A 20,329-nucleotide genomic window follows, 5' to 3' on the forward strand; every position below is an offset into this window, starting at 1 on the left:
CTCTCTTTTATGACCAGGTGAGTCTGGGAAAACCGGCATGTTTGGTAGCCCTGGCATGTTTGGTGTGATGAGTGACCATTTCTGTGCTCCTCCTGTATATATGAATGCAAAAAACTGATGTGTTGAATGTTGACCTTTCTATCCCTGAAACCTGGTGCCTGGTACCACTTTGGCTATGGCTGTCAAGCAGTAGGAAACAAGCTCTGCAAAACTAGAATCTTATGGCACCCATGCCCATTATGAGGAGGCCTGTAACTTGAAAAAGCTTTTGAGAAGTTATTTTCACATTGTGAAGGCAAAGTTTGAGTTCAGAATTCAAGGAGCCTTTTGGGGGTCTTTCCCTCAATCTCTCTGTCCCAAAGCCTGTTGGAGCTGTATGTAGTCAGTTCTCTCCCCCACACCTGAAGATCTCCACTGTGGATATGAGATTTCTATATGCAGTGAAGTTTCTGGTTTTAGGAAAAATGATCTATCTCATTTTCCCAGCTCCATGACTCTTATGAATGGGACACATTCATCTGCTGCACTGATGTGGCTTGTTTACTCCTTCAGTGCTGTCTTACAGCCAGGAGTTTAGGGCCCAAGCTGAGCAAAAGAGCTGGTCCATTGCAGGAACTCTTCTGGAGCCTGAAAACACATTGATTTCAATACTATAAATTACACTTGTCCAATGAGAGGGGAGGATGGGAAAGTGTTCAGAAATAAAGCTGGAACAAAACCAAAAGAAAACAAAAAAAAAAAAAACAACCCCAAAAAACTAGGGAAAAAACCCCAAAACCAAAACAAACCCAAAAAAAGCTTATGAAATTCAATCAGGAATACATTCCAGCCAGGGGATTTCCCCCTGGGTCAGTTTGCAATTACAATCTGCAATTTCCACTTCTGTAAGCTCTTTACTCAATTTAGAAGTCTTCAGTCCCCTAGCTGATCCATATTAATGGTTTCCAAAACCTTCAGCCTGCACTAGAACTGACTTTGGGTTTCATTTATATAATCTCCTCTGTGATTTTTCCAAACCAGACATTTAGTACCTTACAGGTAATCAGCTCAGGAGCATTGTTTCCAGCTGTGGGCACATTTCCCACCACTCATTTCATTAATGTCTTCATTAGGGCTTTCAGAGTGAACGGCAGAGTTTTTAAATATTTTACTGTGTCATGTGAGCTGTATGCTCTTGATGTTGTTTATGAAAGTAATTTATGGATCAAGTGGATACTTTCTGTTGAATGAGAGATTTATTGTTAGAAATTTACGCAGCAAACTATGGAATGTTATTTTCAGGGTTTGGTGAATCTAAATACCTTTGTTCAGCTGGTCTTCAAAGTTCTTGGACAGGAAGCCTTGGAAAGGCTATAAGAATAACTTTCTATATATATGATTAAAACCCCTAAAGATAGTCTGGTTTCCCTGGGGAAAGATAATTTTTAGTGATTGATCTTCCACATGTATTTTATATTTGTAAAACTATGTCCATGTTAAGAGAAAGGAAAGTTATTATTTTAACCTCACTTAAACCCCAATTTTTCTAGTGCAGGCAAGTCCTCAGACATTGTTTAGTGAACAGCATTAATTAAATATGTAGTAACATAGGCCTGAATTAGAAGATGTTTCTTCAGGCAACCCCTGTACTGACACGAATACCCCTGCATCTACACACATGCACTTTAATTACCCTGTTTCAGTGAACACTCCCTTCTATTTAGAAAAGCTACAACCAGTCAGGAACATTGTGGGCTGTACTGTTTTGCTTGGGGAAAAAAAATAGTGACCTCAGGGCCATACTCTGGAGCATGGCATGGACAAGTAGTAAATGTTTAACTTCTGCATGTAGAAAACAGTGTTACACACTTCTTCAGTATATTTTTTTCCCTACTGCACTATGTTCTGCACGAAAATCTAGAAAAATTTTTATTTTTAAAGGAACTGAACTACAGAGTATATCTAGTGAGACCAAGTAGTCAAGGTCCTGTCCCTGATAATGAGTGGACCAGCTATGCTGAAGAGCAGTTGGTTAACAAAATTGTGTGACTGGGTGGCCTAAAAATGTACTCCTGTGAATTACTTAGCCAAACAGCAGAGAACTAAGAATATTTCATCTGTATCTCAAACCAGGCTCCATTTGCTTGTCTAAGTGTAATTTAGCTTTAGTTATTTGTCAAGTAAGAATATAAGCATACAGCATGACGCTAGCAAGGGCACAGAGAGAGGCCTTGGCACAGTCCTGTGACAGGAAGCCTTTGCTAAGAGCTGAATCAGAACTTTGGAGACTTCTACGAGACAGATTTTAACATCAGTGAACAGCTTTCAGTAGGGAAGGATTTGATGAGCTTTTTTGGTTAAAGCAATTAACGAAGAGCTAACTTGCTAAGGGAACAGTAGAATGGCTGAGGTTATATTCTAGATTCCCTGTCCATTTGTGACATTGTCTCCAGAAATCGAGGAAACCACTGCCAGCTCATGTCAACAAGAAGATCCTTTGTTACATAACAGGAAAGGAAGGGGAAGAAGCAGGGGCATACAGCTCTAGGGATCACTCTCTGCATCAGATGAGAAAAAGATCTAAACCAATAAACAATTAACAGCAGGTTGAGTATCCCAAACTGGGTTTAGGCTAAATGAGGAGTTTCTGTTGAGGGGCAAGTTGTATTTCGGATTTTAGTTTGTGATTCAATGCAATGTCTTGTTATCTCTTTATGCCCGATCAGCTGCACCTTCAGGAGATTTGAATCTAAGCAGGAAATGGATTGGCCTGCCTACTGCATCTAAATGAAGGAGCTATTTTAATTTAATAGGTTCAGATTCAAACCTATTTGCTTCATTAGGGGATCAACCAAATATCCAAATGTTTAGGCAGACACTATCACTTCTATACTTATTTTTACAGAACTTGCATTGGGCAGTTGCCTGTTGCCACTGTGGTAAAATAAAGCAAGCCAGTACATAATGGCACCTAGCACTGTAGTCCTATGTCTCAACAGCTGTAATAATATCAAATGCAATTTTAACTCACAGAAAACTATAAAGTATTTGTATTCATGGCCTGGGACTCTCCTGTACCCCCTAACTTGTACATTCCTTCAGGCACTGGGCTTCAATTCAGGGATGATTTTGGAAAGAGTGTTCCTTCCTCACCTGTATGTTCATATGGGAGGTACTAACTGGGATCTCACAAAGATGGGAGACAGGGAAGGACTGCAAAACACTGTATGTAGTCCAGGTCAGAGGGACCACTGTGAACACATAATCTGATAAAATAGGCTGCGTAAAATAAGCTACAGGAAAAGGAAAAATATGTCCTTGTTAATATAAAAAGAGATTTTAAAGAAAAAATGCAAATGAAGGCACATCTGTCACCTGAACCACGTTCAGGCTGCAGAAGGACTTACAGGTTTTCCACTTGCGGATGTTCTCTCTACCCAGGTAAACTGGTGCACTGCAAAGCATACCAAATAAGTGCTCATGGGGACTGACTTCTCAAAAGTTGTTCGATTCCAGCCATCACCGAGCTGTACAGTTTGCTGCAGAAATGCAAAAATAATCAAATTTCTTTTTGAAATTGCAAACAGATGCATAAGAGTACATTTGTATGAAGACTGCAACTGCATGGGAGCAACAAATCACCTCTCCAGGTCCACCTCTTCTGGCATTTCATTGCTGAAGGCATGAGAACAGACAAGGTATTTTTCTTCTGCAATACATGAAATGGTACTTTGCTTTTTTGGCACTAAAGAGGTTTACCTTGCTCTAATTTTCATCAGGGATTTGAAATCATTCACATGAACAGAAATTTTGCCAACAGGAGTTTTCTGGTGTATGCTGCGTTTTGTTCTTGCAATAGTTGCATAAAATAACATCACTTTGGTCAGAGAAGGGAAGAGACTGAATTCTCCCCTCTCTTAATATATGCATCACATATTTAAGTCAGGATGCAGGGATGCTACCTGGGATATAGACCAGTCTCATGAATCTATCCTGAAGTAACTCAAATACAAATGAATGGTGGGTTAGGTTATTAGGTGGGTTGCCTAAATGTACATAAAATTTAATGCTAATCATAGTTTTTATTTACCAAATCAATTTTAAAATTTCCTGATTTTCTTGGATGGTATTTTCTCTAAGTTTGCTGACAGTACTAAATAGGAAGGGGTAGACACTGATCTCTTCTTTCCCATGACCAGTGACAGAACTCAAGGAAATGGCATGAAGTTGAGTCAGGGGAGGTTTAGGTTTGATTTTAGGAAAAGGTTTTCACCCAGAGGGTGAAAACTGGAACAGGGTCCCCAGGAAAGTTGTCACAACATCAAACCTGACAAAGTTCCAGAAGCATTTGCACAATGCTCTTTGGGACATAGTGTGACTCTTGGGGTGTCCTGCACAGGGCCAGGAGTTGGACTTGATGATCTTGATGGATCCCTTTAAACTCAGCTTATTCCATGATTCTACTCTAAACATATATTTCTTCTATTCCTTTTCTGCTATAGTCTGAAAATTTTTGTGCTTCTGACTGGATGACTATATAATAGAACAAAAGCCAAAAACGTATAAAAGATGTTAACCTTCTAGAGATACAGTGGTTCATGAGATTTTTTTGTTATAAACACAATATAAATAATGCACAGACAGACAGACAGTTAATATTACACGTAATATGACTCCATGAACAAAACCACATATTCACAGACATATTCATAGCCCCTTTTTGAAAAGGTATTCACAATCTAATTTTCCATTATTTTACCCATTTTGGCTCTATTTTGATATCTTCTGTAATTTCAACAAAGTCAGGACTTCAGTGGAAAAAAATTTGAAGAAATTCTAGTGAAAAATGTAAATGAAATGTACAAGATTCTGATTTTGCTGATCTGATTTTACCATGCTGATTATAAAGCTCCACACCCCCAAAATTACGGGACATATAACATACAACGTGCCTTGCCTTTACAAACTCTTGCATTTCCATCTGCGGAAAAGATCTTTCCCAAAGTTCTTCCACTACTAAGACCAGAGCTACTGACCTTGACCAGATGAAAAAGTGCCCTGCTATAATCCCTTAGTCAAGCCTCAATATGAATTCAGCATAATCTACATTTTCTTATCAGTATTTATTTTTTTAGCAAATCAATTAAGAAGCAGTAGTTAGCGCTTTGCACACTTATTATTGTAGATCCATAATAGAGGCAAGGTCCACATGTCAAGGTGTAAAGTAAATCTCAAAACACAATAAATCTTGATAACATATGGTGTTATCCCTTTACTTCCTTGCTCATATTCTCACTTATCTGAGGTCTGTGAGGAAATGTACAGCAATCTCCATTCATGTGTTGTTCATCAAAGTGCCTGGTGGTCTTCTAGGTATCACAGAAATATTTTTAATAAAAGTGGGTCAGAGCTTTAAATGTGCAAAGGGTATGGATGCATCTGTATCAGCCTGGTAATAGATATCTCAGCTGCATTGCTAGGAGAATAAGTTTGGGGCACTCTAAATAAAAGCAGACCTTTGTTTTCTGGGTGAGGGAGTGATTGGAAAAATGCAAATGCCAACAGCCTGGAGGCTGGAAGCTCTTTTCTTTCTTTTTTTTTTTTAAACTTGGCACTTTATCTCCCACTTCAGAACTTATTAGTAGAAATTATACAATAGACTACACATTCAGTTGACTATTCAGTAGAAACCCTCTCATCTGAAAGCCATTCAGCCTTCTTCCAGAAGGCCCAGAGGTAGATAATTGATGCCATTGAACTTCATGCAAAATTTGGAATTTGACAGTAGGTCTAGAAATGGATTATTTAGGAAATTATAGACATAGTGGAATGATAAATATCCACACCCATGAGCTGACAGATGCGGTTTCAGATCCTCCATTATTAAAAAGAATAATCCTAGTCTTTCTGGCTAGCAGGATTCTTTGCCATTATATTGTGATCAGCAGACCCTTGTTCTGGACCATTATGCAGTTTTAGTGATTATTTTAGACTTTCCATCTAGGAAGCAGCTGTCTTGCAGAGTACTCATTCTCCGAGCCTACCCAGTTTGACTGAAGAACCTGCCAAAATCTATTTATAGTCAGCAGGGGATGCTCACCTAGAATATTTGAACAGAGGGTCAGCTGGATAACAACTGAAGAGGTGTTTCATTATTGCTTTGGATTTGACTCTGTGCTGCCATGTTGTGTGCTGATGGACCACTTTGAGTCCTAACAAGCCAACCAGTTCTGTTCATGGAATGTCTATTAAGCGTGAGTTTTCCAGTGCCTGAGTGGTAGAGTCTGTGAACATGACAGAACCTGGCGACCCACATTACCTTTCAGTGGCTCTACAGAACTGTTGCACTTAGGCAGCAGTTGGGAAATACTTACCTGTACTGGCATGTTTGAAAGCGCCTGGTACACATCTGGATGGATGATGGATATGGTGTAAGTTGCCTTTTTGTTTGGCTCGTCAAAGCAGGGAAATGATTTCCGCGCATCTGTCGGCTCATGATCGGTAGCTGCAATGCTCCTGAAACAAACACATTGGCAAGGCTTCATTATATGGCTTTGAAATCTTGTCTGCAATTTCTAGGCATTTTTAAAAATTATTTCACAAACGAAATCCAACTACAAATATTTGTGCATATTTATCCATTCATAAAAGTAGGTGACATTAGAAATGCAGGAGCTGACATTAACATCTGTCTGTCATCAACATCATCTAGGTTTCAGAGCAAAAGCTAATGTAAATTGCTTATCATCAAATATTTTTAGGAGCCAGGCAATAAGAGAGGCATGACCTCTCATGCATAGTGAAAACTTTGCTCTCCCTCCTGCTGAGCTTTACCATTGATTTATCACCTAAAATAAAGAACTGATGATATCACCTAAAAGGAATAAGTCACTCCAAGACTTGTTTACCCACTACAGCATATCTTGGGATTAGGGTCTTGAACATCTCCTGAAACAACACCTTGAAACTGTGCAAATGCCAATAAATCATCCTGCTTGTGTGTTTCTTTTTCTGCATTTACCACATACAGTTTTCTCCTGGTGCTCTTATGCTCCCCTGACTCCATTAGTGAAACTGCTGGAGAAAGCATGGAAAGTTCAGGTGAACATCCTAGTACATAACTGGTGCTATGCAAGCTGTTTTGGGGGTTCAGAAAGTCATCTCCGTTATGCACAACCAGCTGGAGGAGCTAGACAATAAGGGTCATGTAAAAACATAAGGTGAAGGTCGTGAGCGTTCATATTGTGCTTGCTTCTGCCAGGGACATCAGGCTCCCCCATTAATGACCCACAGCAGTGGCAGAGCATATTCTCCAGTGATTCATGGTGAAAGGGATCACAGATGTTCCTTCAATTAATCTGGAATGTTGAGCATTTTCTGACAGCACTTCTACAGCTGCTCCAACTATATTAAGGCAGTTTTTCTTTCCAAAAAGTAATTAAAAGTGTACATCATAAATTACAGATCTGCAGCAATCCTACAAGCTCACTTGACAACCAATTTTTCAATGTTTCTGTTGCCCTTGGCATTTCCCTGTGACGGTTAAATACTAAACTGGTCATTAGGAACTTGTAGCAGCAAGGGTCATTTACAAGCCTGACAGAGGTAATATGTCTGGGCTCTCTCCATTCATGTTCCTTGGAATAGTAGCTCAAAGGTTCATGGGCAGAAAGCATAATGACCATTCACTTTAACATCATTTCAGCCTCAACAGAGCTATTTCACAATTAAGTTAACTCCAAGCCTCCAGGGCAATGCTTCACAGCTATTGGTTAAAAACTTGGCTATATATTTTGACACATTTATGTCTTGTTCCTACAGACTGATAACATTGTGATACATCTGTTGATTTATAAGGTGATAATCCATCTATCCTCATATGTTTGCAGAGGCAGACAGATATTAAGAGTGAAAAACTTCAGCACTACCCTTCCTATAGGCTAGATGATGAGAACTCCAGACTACGGCATGCACAGAAGTGGGAATAGAAACATGAAATGTTGTAATTCACTTTCAAACAACATAATGTAGTTTTTAGATAAGATTTTCTTCACTGCTTGGTGGCTTCTGCTCTTGATGTCCAGACCTTTAAATATGAACTAGAGTCGACAGTTGTAAACATCATAGTAATAAGAAGTGAAGATCTGGCTGAGACTGCATCCAGCTGTTCTCAAAATAAAATAGTGATGCATTTAGAACCATGATGAGTTTTCCTTCCCCCCCTCCTCCCGCAAAGTACAAGTCGTTAGTGTCAAACAACTTCCTTCCTCCCTGAACTAATTAAAGCATTTTTCTCCTAGTCTTCCTTAAAATTCCAACTCATTGCTGCTTCTGAGGAAACTTTCTGCTTCAGGAAGAAAATCAGAAGTGTTACTTTTGTAAACAGAAGAAAATTCTTCCCTCGTCTATTCAATAAAATCCTAAATACATCCCTGTTAGACATGTGCCAGCCTCTTGTTCTCTTACAGACAACAAGGGAGGGAATTCCTAAAAAAGGGAAGCCATACCTTGTCACTAATAGTAGTGCAAAATCAAAGCCAGCTGCTGTGATATGTTTGTATTATTTTTAATATTCAGGAAAAAAATACAAGAAGGCTTTGGCACATTCGTTGAGAGAAGCGAATGACCTGGATAACCCAGAACACCAGCCAAGGACTCTTCTTTTGCTCCTCTCCATAAGATCTAAAACAATACAAGTGTAACGTAGTTATGCTCACTGCATCATGCAAAGTAGGGAGGACTGCTATTCTTTTTGCATCAATGGGGAAATGAAATGAGCAGACAGAGGAACAGTTTTACCGAAGGACTTAAGTGCTTACAGCTAGATTTGGGAACGCACAGAAGCATCTAGGCAAGTTTATGTCCAAAATCTACATTTCCAAAGTTTCTGCTTTCCTGTTCCCTACCTGCAGGTGTACATGCATGATTCCAAGATATCTCACAATCTGCTTCAGGACATGTCCAAAAGCACCTTTCTCCTGATGGGGATTGTATGATCTGTCTGAGCAGGATTCCCAAAGGAGGTGTTCTTCTCCCTAAGCCTCTCAAGGAATCTAAGCAACATAGATTATTGAATCTATTTGGATATTTGAATCTAAGCAACAGCAGAGCCTGGACATGTGCCCAGTTTATAAACCAAAGGCCTTATAGCAATGCTTTGGCAAACCTTTGCCTTCACAGATAAACATCTGGGGAGCAGCTCCGCCCTAGGAGCTGACTTTCAGTGTTATTAAGTCTGTCTAAAGGTGCTGCTGTTTCTAACACAGCACAGAAGGGATAATAGAGTTGGTTAATTATATATTGGATCTCCTTCTCACCTCGGCCCCCTTCTCTTTAACATTCACTATTAACAGACTTGTTTGATCATTGCTGTTACCTGATCTGATTTGTATTTACTTGCAACATGACAACAACAGAACTACTTGGGTTGAAATTTTCCAAGAGTGATGTGTACCTCAGGCAAAGGCAAAATAAATATGTTCATTCCAGTTAGCATTATTTTTAAGTAGAAAGCTGGGGAAAAATGCATTTTTAATAAGTAATAAAACCCTTCCCTCACTGTCCTTCCTTACCCCATCCTATCCCCTACCCTCTGCTGCATAGCAACAACTTAGCTGTTGGTTGCCTTACTTTCAAAGCTATACTTACCACTATCATGTACATCACCTCTGCCAACCCCCAAGCAATCTGCCCAAACTCAATCACATGAAAAATATTTCAGAATTTACCATTCACTCATTCTTACTAAAGCCCTTCTCAAGCCTAACACGCTCACACCTACAAGCTCCTTTCTGCATTGAGTTTTCAGACTGCTGGCTAGGATCATCCTTGCAACTGTAGTTTCCAGCATTCAACTCAAGAAGTAGGAACAGTCAAAGTGAGCTCACATTTTATACTTTCTTTAGAATTCTCCTTTCTTCTTGATATCAGATGCTTGGTCCTTGTCTACCTATACTGTCTGGATTTGAGGGACAGGCACTCACCTCTCCTGCTCTGCAACTCAGACGACCTGTGTTCTGGTCCTGCTGTTCTGGGGTTGTGACAGACCTGGGGCTATACATTTAATATCTAGATATACTTCACCAGTGAAAAGTAACACAGCTCAACTTAGAAGGATTCTAGGACGTTGCACTTTAAAACTGCTGGGGAGATGTCAGATGCTCAAAGTATGAAACCAAAGCTGCTCAAAGTATGAAACCAAAGCACCTTTTAAGTCAGAGCAATGCTGAGGTCATATATGGAGGAAAACGAGAGGAAAAGAGCTGCCTGGTGTTCGAGCTGTTCCCTGCATGACTTCTCCACAGGAAAAATCAATGCTTGCTTTATCCTCTACCTCTTGGATCCGCTGCTGCTGGTGCTTGTCACTGCTGCTGTTCCTGTCAGTGGCTGAATGGAGCTTATGAGATTCTCACTCACGACACCATTGTCCCAGGAGGGCAAAGAAATGCCATGAAAACACACCAGTGTTTGTCTCCATGTTCCTGCTACAGGGCCTCGTAAAAGTCTAGCCAAGTTTATCTACCAGCTGTAAAGGCTGGAATAAATCACTTCAGAAATGTAAATATCAGAAAATGGGTGACTGTCTTCTCCATACATTAACTGTGAAGAGCAGCCTTTGAGCAGTGGGCAATGGCTTTTTCAAGCTTCTACCTTGAAGCAGTACAAACCTGGTAAGTGGAATGGGTTAGCTGAACAGGTAGAGACTTTGTAATCTTTCAATAACTGTTGATATATTAATAAGGAAGAGATGGAGCACAAAAAAAAAAAGTAAAATATGACCCTAACTGTTTAGGCTTTCCTACATATAATTTAAACCAGCTGCAAGAGAGACAGGGAAGTTCTGTTTTGAATATTCCTCAAGCTTACAGCATCAAGGAGATACACTATCAGGAAAACTATCAGAAGAACATTTTACACCAAAACTGTTACCTTGAGGATAACAGGAGAGAGTAGTGATAGTTGTATGCTATTTATTGTACTAGGGAGATAAAAACAGGCCTTGATCCCTCCAGCTCCCTGAGGGAGCCATTCAGTTCAAAGGTAAGCTTGGACCAATAGAGTTTGAAAAGGTTTTTTAGAATATTAATTATAACAAACCCCTCATCTCTCCAGCCCACATTCACTAGTCAGAAGCCAAAGGGCTTTGAATACAACATCCTCCTTAGGGGAATGAGAAAACTAAAGAACAGCCCAGAAATGTCAGTAAGTTGGTGAGAGACAAGACTGAAAAGCTGAAACAGGAATACAGCAGGCCTGAGCAAGTAAAAATAGAGAAGAAAGCTTAATAAACAAAACTGCTTTACTTGGTCTGTCCATTCTCAGTATAGGTGGTCCTATAAAACCCAACCAGCGAACCATTCAGCCAGCCTTGAAACTTCAGGGTGAGCACATAGGGATCACTTTCATCAGTGACAGGGAGCTCTGCTTCTGCCTTCATCACAATGTATTCTTGTGGCTTGTACTCAAAGCAGTCATTCACAGCAATCTGCTGTCCTGAGGATTTCCGGAGTGTGGGTATTTCTGTAACCTTGGTGTCTCGCAGGTGAAGCCACAGGGAGCTGGTTGGTTTTTCCAAAGCAATAGATATACTGACTGTCCCACTGTAAATGTCTTGCTCCATTTCAGGCTTGATTTCCAGATCATAGTGGACAGGCTTGACATAAGTGGGCAGCCTAAAATCTCTCCAGTCTCCAGTGTCATCATTCTTGGAAGGACAGGGACCCAAATCCACTGGGGGAGGAGGCTGTTCCGTTGTTGCTGTCGTTGTCATTGTTGTCGTTGTTGTCGTCTGATCTGTTGTTGGTTCCTCTGGAGCTTTAGGTCTGCTCAATCCCACACCAAGCCCCACAGCAAGTCCTACAACAACCACGACTCCACAGATGATAGCCACATGCTTTTTCTTCATGCAGTACCTCTTGGACTTCTCATCCTCAAAATCCATGCCCTCCATCTCTGCTCCTAGATCTGTTCTCAGAGCAAAACATTAACCACAAAAAAGCTTATTAGTCACTTCAGCACGCATTCAGTAAACTCAGCAGTCTTGGTTCGTATTTTAATTGTGTTGCTATAGCTGTTCTCTGCCTGTCTCCCTCACCTCGCTTTCCACAAGACACTCAATTAATTAAAGACAACATGCATTCGGAGGAAACGTGAATGATCAAAGCACAGCTGGGCTGGGAGACGGAGGGAACTGACACAGAAGAACATTGTTTCTGCCGTGCTCCCCTTATAAGCAGCGCAACCCCACCCCCCAGCCCCTCCTGCTCTGGCCTGAGTTAAATATAAAACAGTGCTATGTTAATCAGCAGTCAGGAGATGATCAGATGCCAAAGCTCTGTCAGCAGCTTTCAGAAGGAGTTTGCAGATGGAGGCAAACCCTCAACCTTCACCACTACCTCTTCCTTTTTTTTCCTCTGCTGTGTCTTGTTTAGGTTTTTGAGGTTTGGGCTGGGTTTTTTTCCTTCCTCTTACTAACAAAGATTTCCTTGAATTTCCACCCTATAGTTTGTGAAATGTCATCTCAAAACTTGCAAAAATCACATATATCTTTCAGCTGTTTCCCCTCTTTTCTGGGCTCATTTACCTTTGCCAAGTAAGTCAAGGCAGTCACAGACAGATGAATGCACAGTGGAACAATAAATTTTGATCACTGCTTCAAACTTTAAAAGTTGTCTAACTCCTCTCCCCCTTACAGGGCTAGTTTTCCAGGAGATTGACCATAACCACGCATCCAAGCTGGTAGCCTGGGACAGCATTGCTTTGTCAGTCAGCACAATTACAGTGCTGCCTGAGAACCCTTGCTGTGAGGGACACTTCTAAGCATGATTTATGCACTAAAGATCTAATTTACCATTTATTGCTTGTCATCACAATGTGACACTTCATTGAAGCAAATTAATTGAATAGAGCCTGATTCTGCTTGAGGGAACTTATTGTAAGGGAACTTGGTAAGCCTGCAAGCAAGATGTTGCTAATGCAGTATGAAACTGAGCACAGTGGTAGTCTTGACCTTGTTTGAAACTGGACTAAAGGAAAATAGTGTAGAATAAAAATGCCAGTCTCTGCATCTCTTAGCCCTATTCTTCCACTTATGTAGTCCACTTGAGTAGATTTTTTAATCAGACACATCAGTTTGGCTTTATGCCTCCTGATTTAGTTTATTAGGAGACAAAGCATTAGGATTATTATCACTTTTATTAATATTAGGATTATTTTATTAATACTAGGATTATTAGATAAGATTTTATTAATATTAGGATTATTATCGTGTTAGGATTATTATCACTTTTTACATCAGTTACAACTCTCTGACTACTTAGACCTCCTTTTCTCTTCTCCCTTCCCTTCCCTTCCCTTCCCTTCCCTTCCCTTCTTCAGATGGATGAAGTTTCACCTGAATGGATTGACTTAGGTTTTAGAATCAGTTAACACATGCTTCAAGTGAGATGCACTAAGCTGGGGACTTTCACCCAGTCTGTTCAGAAATTGATCTGTTCATAAGCCACACTTCTAAATACTGCCAGTCACCACAGGGAACTTTAGCCACCCACTTTGCATCAGCACACTGCTATTTATACATCATCTTGTTCTAAAGGCAAGGGTTTCCTACAGGAACAGAGAAATAAAATGGTTTGGGGTTTTTTTTGTTTGGTTGGGTTTTTTTGTTTCTTTGGTTTTTTTTCAGATCATCACATTAACTCTTATGTATTTTCAAGTGAGAGACTGATGCAAAAAAAAAATGAAGCAGAAAGCTAAAATCTGTTTCACATTATGCCTGTTTTTATTGTCTCCCATTTCTTTGCTGTGATCAAAACTAGATATGACATGGGAAACCAATGCCCTTTAATGAATTGAGTAAGAATTCAACTTTTAGCAGCAGGGCCAGCACTGAAGATCATAGTCTTAACATTTAAAACCATTTCATCTTTTCTTTTGTTATGATTGGGCAGGGCAAGGAAAAAGAGTTACAACAGATTTTAAAGAAGACATCTTTAGCCAGAGCAGTCCATATGTGATAAGAAAACAAATTGTCTTAATTTCAGACATGGCTTTTACATCACTCCCATTTTTATTTTCCTAAGTTATGAGCCTTTCTGTTACATTTTTAACCTGAAGATGAAAAATGCTGTTTGAGCTTACAGACTGCAGAGCAAATTATTTATGTAGTTTTGAAGACACTTGAAGATTTCTTCATTGGTAACAATTACCTCTGTCAGGAAGAGCTAGAAAACAAATGTGGATGAGCTAGTCCAAAGCAGCAAATACATATGTATTTCTTATCCTAAGCCTTGAAGACAACACTAGTACTAAAGTCCATTACAAGCTGTCAGTCAGGAGTAGTAGTGTAGTTATACACAAGTTGTAGCATTGATCTTCTCATTGTAATTGAGATTCCAACCTGGTTGCAGCCAAAACTAGATATATTTCTGGTATGGGTGGCTATGAGCAGGCTAACTCCTCCCACATCCGAAACGTGCTGTGTTACTGACACTCCTGCAACCAGCCAGCAGGGCTACAAGCTCCCTGCTGCCAGTGACCCAATACACATGGCCAAGGATAAACAGGGCCCAAAGTGCTAATTCCTCTACACAGTGGAGGAATTCCTCCTCCTCCGATGCAGGAGGGCAGGGTTCCCAAAAGCACTGCTAAGCTGTTTGGCTGTCTCCAGGCAGAAGGGGGCAGGGAACAGGATCTACCACCCCCGAGAGGAGAACACCTGTGGCCATCATGGACAAGGTATAGATACTTTGTTTACCCTCTCCCCACCTGCATAAAATGGTGGATACCCATCTGAAAAGTCAAAGAAAGCTTCTCCCAAACTGCTCCAACCCAAGTTACAAGCACGACTGCAGGCAAGTGTTGGCCAAGCCTGGATTGCTTAGATTGCTTTAGTTTAACTTCTAGAAATGAGATTTAAACAGTCTTTGCAGTCACCTGAGAAATGCTAGCACCTGTTATAATTTGTTTGGTGTTGATTTTTTTATCCAATCAATTTCACTTCAAGCTAGGATTTAGTTCCCAGTTTGCACCAGAATTACCACAACTAGCTTAATGCTGCCCCTTTGGATACCTAAAATGCAGGGGGTATGGAATCACAATGCTCCGCCATGACATTGCTGGTGTGAACATGTAGATGCTTGTAGGAACAATACCCAGATAACTTTTCAGACAACTACCAGGAATGTAATGAATCCTAATTTTTATCCACAAATTGTCAGCCATTCATTTCCAATGCAATTTCCCATTTTAAGTATGGAAAGTAGAATAAAATTGCTGCAAGTGACAGCCAGGATCAACACTAGGAAAGGTCTGCTCCAGGCCCTCAGGGAGATGTCAGATACTCCCAGGATATCCTTAATTGAAGCTGACAATGAGAAAAGAGCTGCTCTGGAAAGCGTCAAAGACATGAAAATAAATGAAATATATTAAAAAAAAAAAAGGGAAAAACTCCACTGCAACTCACAACAAATGAACCTCCTCTGAACCAAGTCATCCTTGGAATAACATGAAACACTTACTGGGCCAATGCCAAGGAGTTCTTTGTCTCCCTCTGTCCAGGGACTTTAAGGCAACAGGAGGGCAGCAGAGTCTAAGGACCTCTGATTCCCATCTGCTCTCAGAAGTGCCCTTACTGCAAGATTTTGGAATAATAAATGGATCCTTTCTGCCTCCAGCAGGAGGAATTTGTCTCTCTTTATGCTAAAATAACACTCCTTTGATTTTTCATTGCAAAATAAGAAGACATGAAGCAATCTGCTGTTGTGACTGCTTTCTGGCACAGCTGCATTTGTAGATTTCTCCCCTGTGGCCCCCTACCAAAAAATCTTTAGGAAATTAATTTGAGAAATATGAAACTGGTTAGAGTGTTGTTCCACCAGGTCAGAAACAAATACTTTCAGAAATTATTCCCTTGTCCAGTGTTTTCCTGTGTCTGTAATGACTGATGTTGTCTCTATCTTTTGGCTTTGAATCCTCTAGCAATCATTAATCCCCTAGAGTTCACAAGTCTTAGTAATTACTGGCTTGCAGTGATACTTGTTCCACTCACAATCTTTTCTATGACAGTTTTTAGCTCCAAAACAAGTTCTTTTGGTTTTCTGTTGTTTCGAAGTGCAAATGTTTTGAACTGCCTTGAGAAAGTCAGGATTTGTTTAGCCATAATTTTTTTCCCATTCAGATCTTTAAAATCTGGACTCAGTTTGTGGGATACTGTTGGATGCAGTGCCTTGAGAAGACTGCATTATATTCTGCTGCAGACTGACAAGTTCTGTCTGTAACACACCAATTAAAGTGCAGTGCAGCCCCACAACTTTTTCTGGGTTCTGCTGTATTCCTCCAGCAGGTCAGTGCTAGAAGTATTTATCACTAGGGTTGAGGCTGAGGGGAGTTACCTCAAAGCCTGTTCTCAGTGAAGTACTGTGAGTTACCATTAGCAGAGGCTTTGTTTTCTTCCTCTATTTTTTTAATGTCTCAAGTTCCTGGATGTAGATTCTGAGCCTTGAAATGTGAATGCCATCTCTTATACTATTTACATAAATAAATGAAGTCAAACTGCGTTCATTTGGTTTGCTCTATCATATCACGATCACGATAAGATATTGTATCATGTATCTTACCAAATGAACACTTACCATAAAATCATAGGATGGCTTGGGTTAGAAGGGACCTTAAGGATTAGTCCCTACCCTCCTGCTATGACCAGGGACATTTTCCACTACATCAGGCTGCTCAAAGCCCCATCAAACCTGGCCTTGAACACTCCTGGTGACAGGGTGTGTCTCACCAACCTCACAGTGAAGCATTTCTAATATATAATCCCTGCCAGTTTAAAGCCATTACCTCTTATCCTATCCCTACATGCCCTTTTAAGAAGTTTCTCTGCAACTTAATCATGATATGGTTTGATGTGATATCTTATCATATTCTATCATATAACTTCATCTTCCACTGCATTGCTATCAAGATGAGATTCCTTGTGCTCCATTCTAATGGAGCCTTTAATACAAAACCCAGATAGTCTGGAAGTGGTGAATACAGTTCCAACTTTCCAATTCTACCATGTTTTATTATTTTTACAAATTTGTACCCTTTTTCTTGTCAACATTGGCCATTAGAACAGTTACAGGTTATGGCAATGCACTCTTCACCTTCCAAAGTCTTCAAAACATTCCTGAGGAGACTGTATCAACAAAATATGGTTTAACTCATACAGACAATTTTTCCAAATCACTCAACATGTATCTTGTTTAACAAATTCCTAAACAAAAGTGGGAAATCAGCTATTATGGCATAATTTCCAAGATACATTGGCATACCAGCAGATCCACAGGAAAATGAAACACTGCATTTTAGAAATTCTGTGTGAAATTCCTTGATGAAATTTTGGAGGCGTGTTATCCTCTAGAATGAAAAACCTGCTTTCCACTCTCTTCACTTTGTTTTGTGAGGGAGGGTGATGTCTCACAAGACCTCCTCTCTCCATTTGCAATTCAAGACACTACTTTTAATCTACCTGATTGTCGTGGTTTGAGCTGCAGTTCCCTGAGGGGCCACCACTGCCTTCAAGCATGGCTAAGTCACTTAGTATGCACTGTATTGATCTGGTTCTGTGTATGGAAAAGAGAGCAGAAGAAGGAAATCATTTTGATGGAGGAGATGTGTAAGATTTCCTTCCTTCCTCAACTGGCCCCAGCCTGAAACTGTTAACCTTCAGGGCAAGCTTATTTGTACTTGCTTTCTCCTTTGAAAGTCAGGGGAAGTTCAGAGGCCAGAGGAGTGAAAATGAATCATCAGTCAGCCCAGTAGTGGTGTCTGCTCAGCATGGAACAGTCAGTGCTAAATCCAAGTATGATACTGGCTTCATGGAGCAGGTAATGGAGATCACTGTGGAAAACAGTGTTTCCTGTTGGACGCATGTTTTCACTTACAGTAAATTGTGGGTTTCTCGTCTTACTAGAAAAGATACAGTGGAAATAAAAGAAGTCATCAAACTAACTGGCAAGGCAGAATGGAAAAATCAATCATTTTTTAATCACTAAAAGAGATTAAGAGACTGAAACTTGGACTCTTACAACTGTTTGCACTGGGGGCAATTCCTTAACAGTCAATAGCAAACTATTTGAGAATCTGAAAAAGAGCAATTGTATATGATAACAGTGTAAAAATAATGTGTATCTAAGGTTAAGATAGCTCGACTATACCATCATATAATAGCAAGGAAACTTATAGGACTTTCAAAGGCAGCAAATTTGGCACAAATTAGAAGGAAACCTTTCATGTTATTCTCACATATATCTCATTCATGGTAGCATTCATAGTGAAAGGCCATAGATACTGTTATGAAGCATCTTATGCCAGCCACTGAGAAGCAGAACAGCTGACTGAGAAGATTTCTGATCTCTTCTACTGTATAAATTCATGTGATCCTTTGCTGGCAAAGCAACCAGAAATGATTCCACGTTGCAGATAAATAATTGCTCATGTGATTTCCAGCACTAGGAAAATCTCTTAAATGAAACCAAGTTAGTGAAAGAGGATACAAGAGTTTAGTATTTTTGCTTGTTTGGAGATGTAATCTCAGGGCAATTGCCTGCCAACATGTATTTAGGTTACTTCCAAGTCTGTTACCTGTTTCATTTTCTTGGCCAGGGAGATGAAACTGATGAAAAAGAAAACAATTGCAGTTACATAAACTGTTTCATTTCCTATTCTATTAAAAAATCCTCTTTTTGCCCCTTTTCAAACAGGATTGTCATTGTACTAAGGCATTTCAAACTGAATGAAGAGATTGGAGGATTAAAGAAAGTCAGCAGTTAGAAATATGGCTCTCTTCCCTTCCTCCCTCCCAGCTGCATCCCTTTGAATGCAAAATGGAAATAGAGCAAGTCATGTCTTTGGAACTTCCACCACATCACCACATTTGCTCCATCTGTTTTGCCCTGCATACAATATTTCTCCCTGTCTCAGACTAGCTCTATTTTCATCAGTCCTTACATCCACCAGCAGCAGGTGCTGCAGTGCTTGGGTAGGGGAGGAGATAGAGATCAGTGGACTGATTCCCAGGCAAGTTCCTAAATCGCTCCTCATGCACACTTTCACAAACAGGCGTGTATGTGAGAGGTGGTGAGGTGTATGCACTGGGAGTAACAGATAGCACGTTTGCCTGAAAGAGATGTCACATAAGGAAGAGGGCTCTGAAATGAACAATGTTTATTTGATGTCATTTGGAGTCACCTCCTTCACTGCAGGCTGAGCAGATACCATTACTGGGCTGACTAGTGCTTCATTTTCACTTTTTTGCCCCCCCCCACCCCCCCCCGAACTTGCCCCTGCTTTTAAAGGAAAAAGCAGTCCTTCAGAGCAAGAGTCAGCCAAATGCTTTCACAGAGAAATTAATATTATTCTTTTCTGTCTTAGCAAACCAAGCTGATCTGGGAGTACATTTTTTTGGCTAACAGTAAGTCCTTGTATTTAAATTAATTTTTATTATGACCAGCAGCATTCAAAATCATAGATGTTCCCACACAAAGATAAGGACACCTTTACTCTTGAGGTATATAACTGATTACTTTGAGCTTGTGTGCAGCAGAAAAGGTTGCCAAGGATATAAATAAACAGACCAGCAAGCATTAGCACTTGATAAAGAGTACACTGAAGAAAAAGAGGCACAAGCAAAATCAAAGAAACACAGCAATGTGAGATCTTACAGATGATGAATATTTAGTCTTCTTTCTAAAAGCAAATAAGGAGTTGCATCCTTTATATCCAAAACCAAATGAAGCAAAGGAGGCTTACCATTGAGGAAATAACCTGTTGGTGTCTTGTGCTATCTGGATTCTAGTTGAGGTTTTAACTTCTTGTACAAGACTGTTGTGGGAATCCATAAAATTAGAGGGTTTTGGGAAAGCTGCAAAAGGCAGGCCTCAGATACAGCAGAATTGTGAGTAGAGCTAAAGCAACAGTCATGAGATAGGTCAGCAGAAAAATTATTTAAACTGTAGAAAAGGCAAGGGCAAATGGAACAATAAGCTTGTGTATTAATGCTTGTCTGAATAGCTCTCTAAGCTGCAGAAAGTTTATCTAGCGAGATATTAAGAAAGTTAAAGCTTAAGAATGGAGCTCTGTGCGTTGTCTCTTACAAACGAGTATTGTATTCTAAATAAGCAAGCATTGTTTTAACCAAAGGTACATGTGCTTATGGTGATTGGATAGAACTACTGTCAATATGCTTTTGCTTTGTGTGATTAGTCAAGAAGCTTATAAAGTATGTTGTAACATTGAGTTTGCTAGCCTGCTGCCTAGACTGTGAGCTGCTAGCATTTTCCCATTGTCATAATCATGTAATAAGACT

The 20,329-nt window shown here is 40.0% G+C and overlaps 1 protein-coding gene across 1 annotated transcript in view; it reads right to left on the bottom strand.

The window, feature by feature from the left end:
- The window catches only part of ENPEP (glutamyl aminopeptidase), a 34,480-nt gene extending 22,323 nt beyond the window's left edge, over window positions 1-12,157 (bottom strand). Inside the window, exons 1-3 of the mRNA XM_031066434.1 lie at window positions 11,283-12,157; window positions 6,354-6,495; window positions 3,387-3,518 (exon numbers count right to left, since the gene is read on the bottom strand). Coding sequence (XP_030922294.1) covers window positions 3,387-3,518; window positions 6,354-6,495; window positions 11,283-11,929 — 921 coding nt within the window. The 5' untranslated portion in view covers window positions 11,930-12,157. The remainder of the gene's footprint in view (window positions 1-3,386; window positions 3,519-6,353; window positions 6,496-11,282) is intronic.
- Between the last annotated feature and the right edge of the window lie 8,172 nt (window positions 12,158-20,329).

Source organism: Geospiza fortis, unplaced genomic scaffold (assembly GCF_000277835.1).
Source record: "Geospiza fortis unplaced genomic scaffold, GeoFor_1.0 scaffold11, whole genome shotgun sequence".
Taxonomy (NCBI): Eukaryota; Metazoa; Chordata; class Aves; order Passeriformes; family Thraupidae; genus Geospiza; species Geospiza fortis.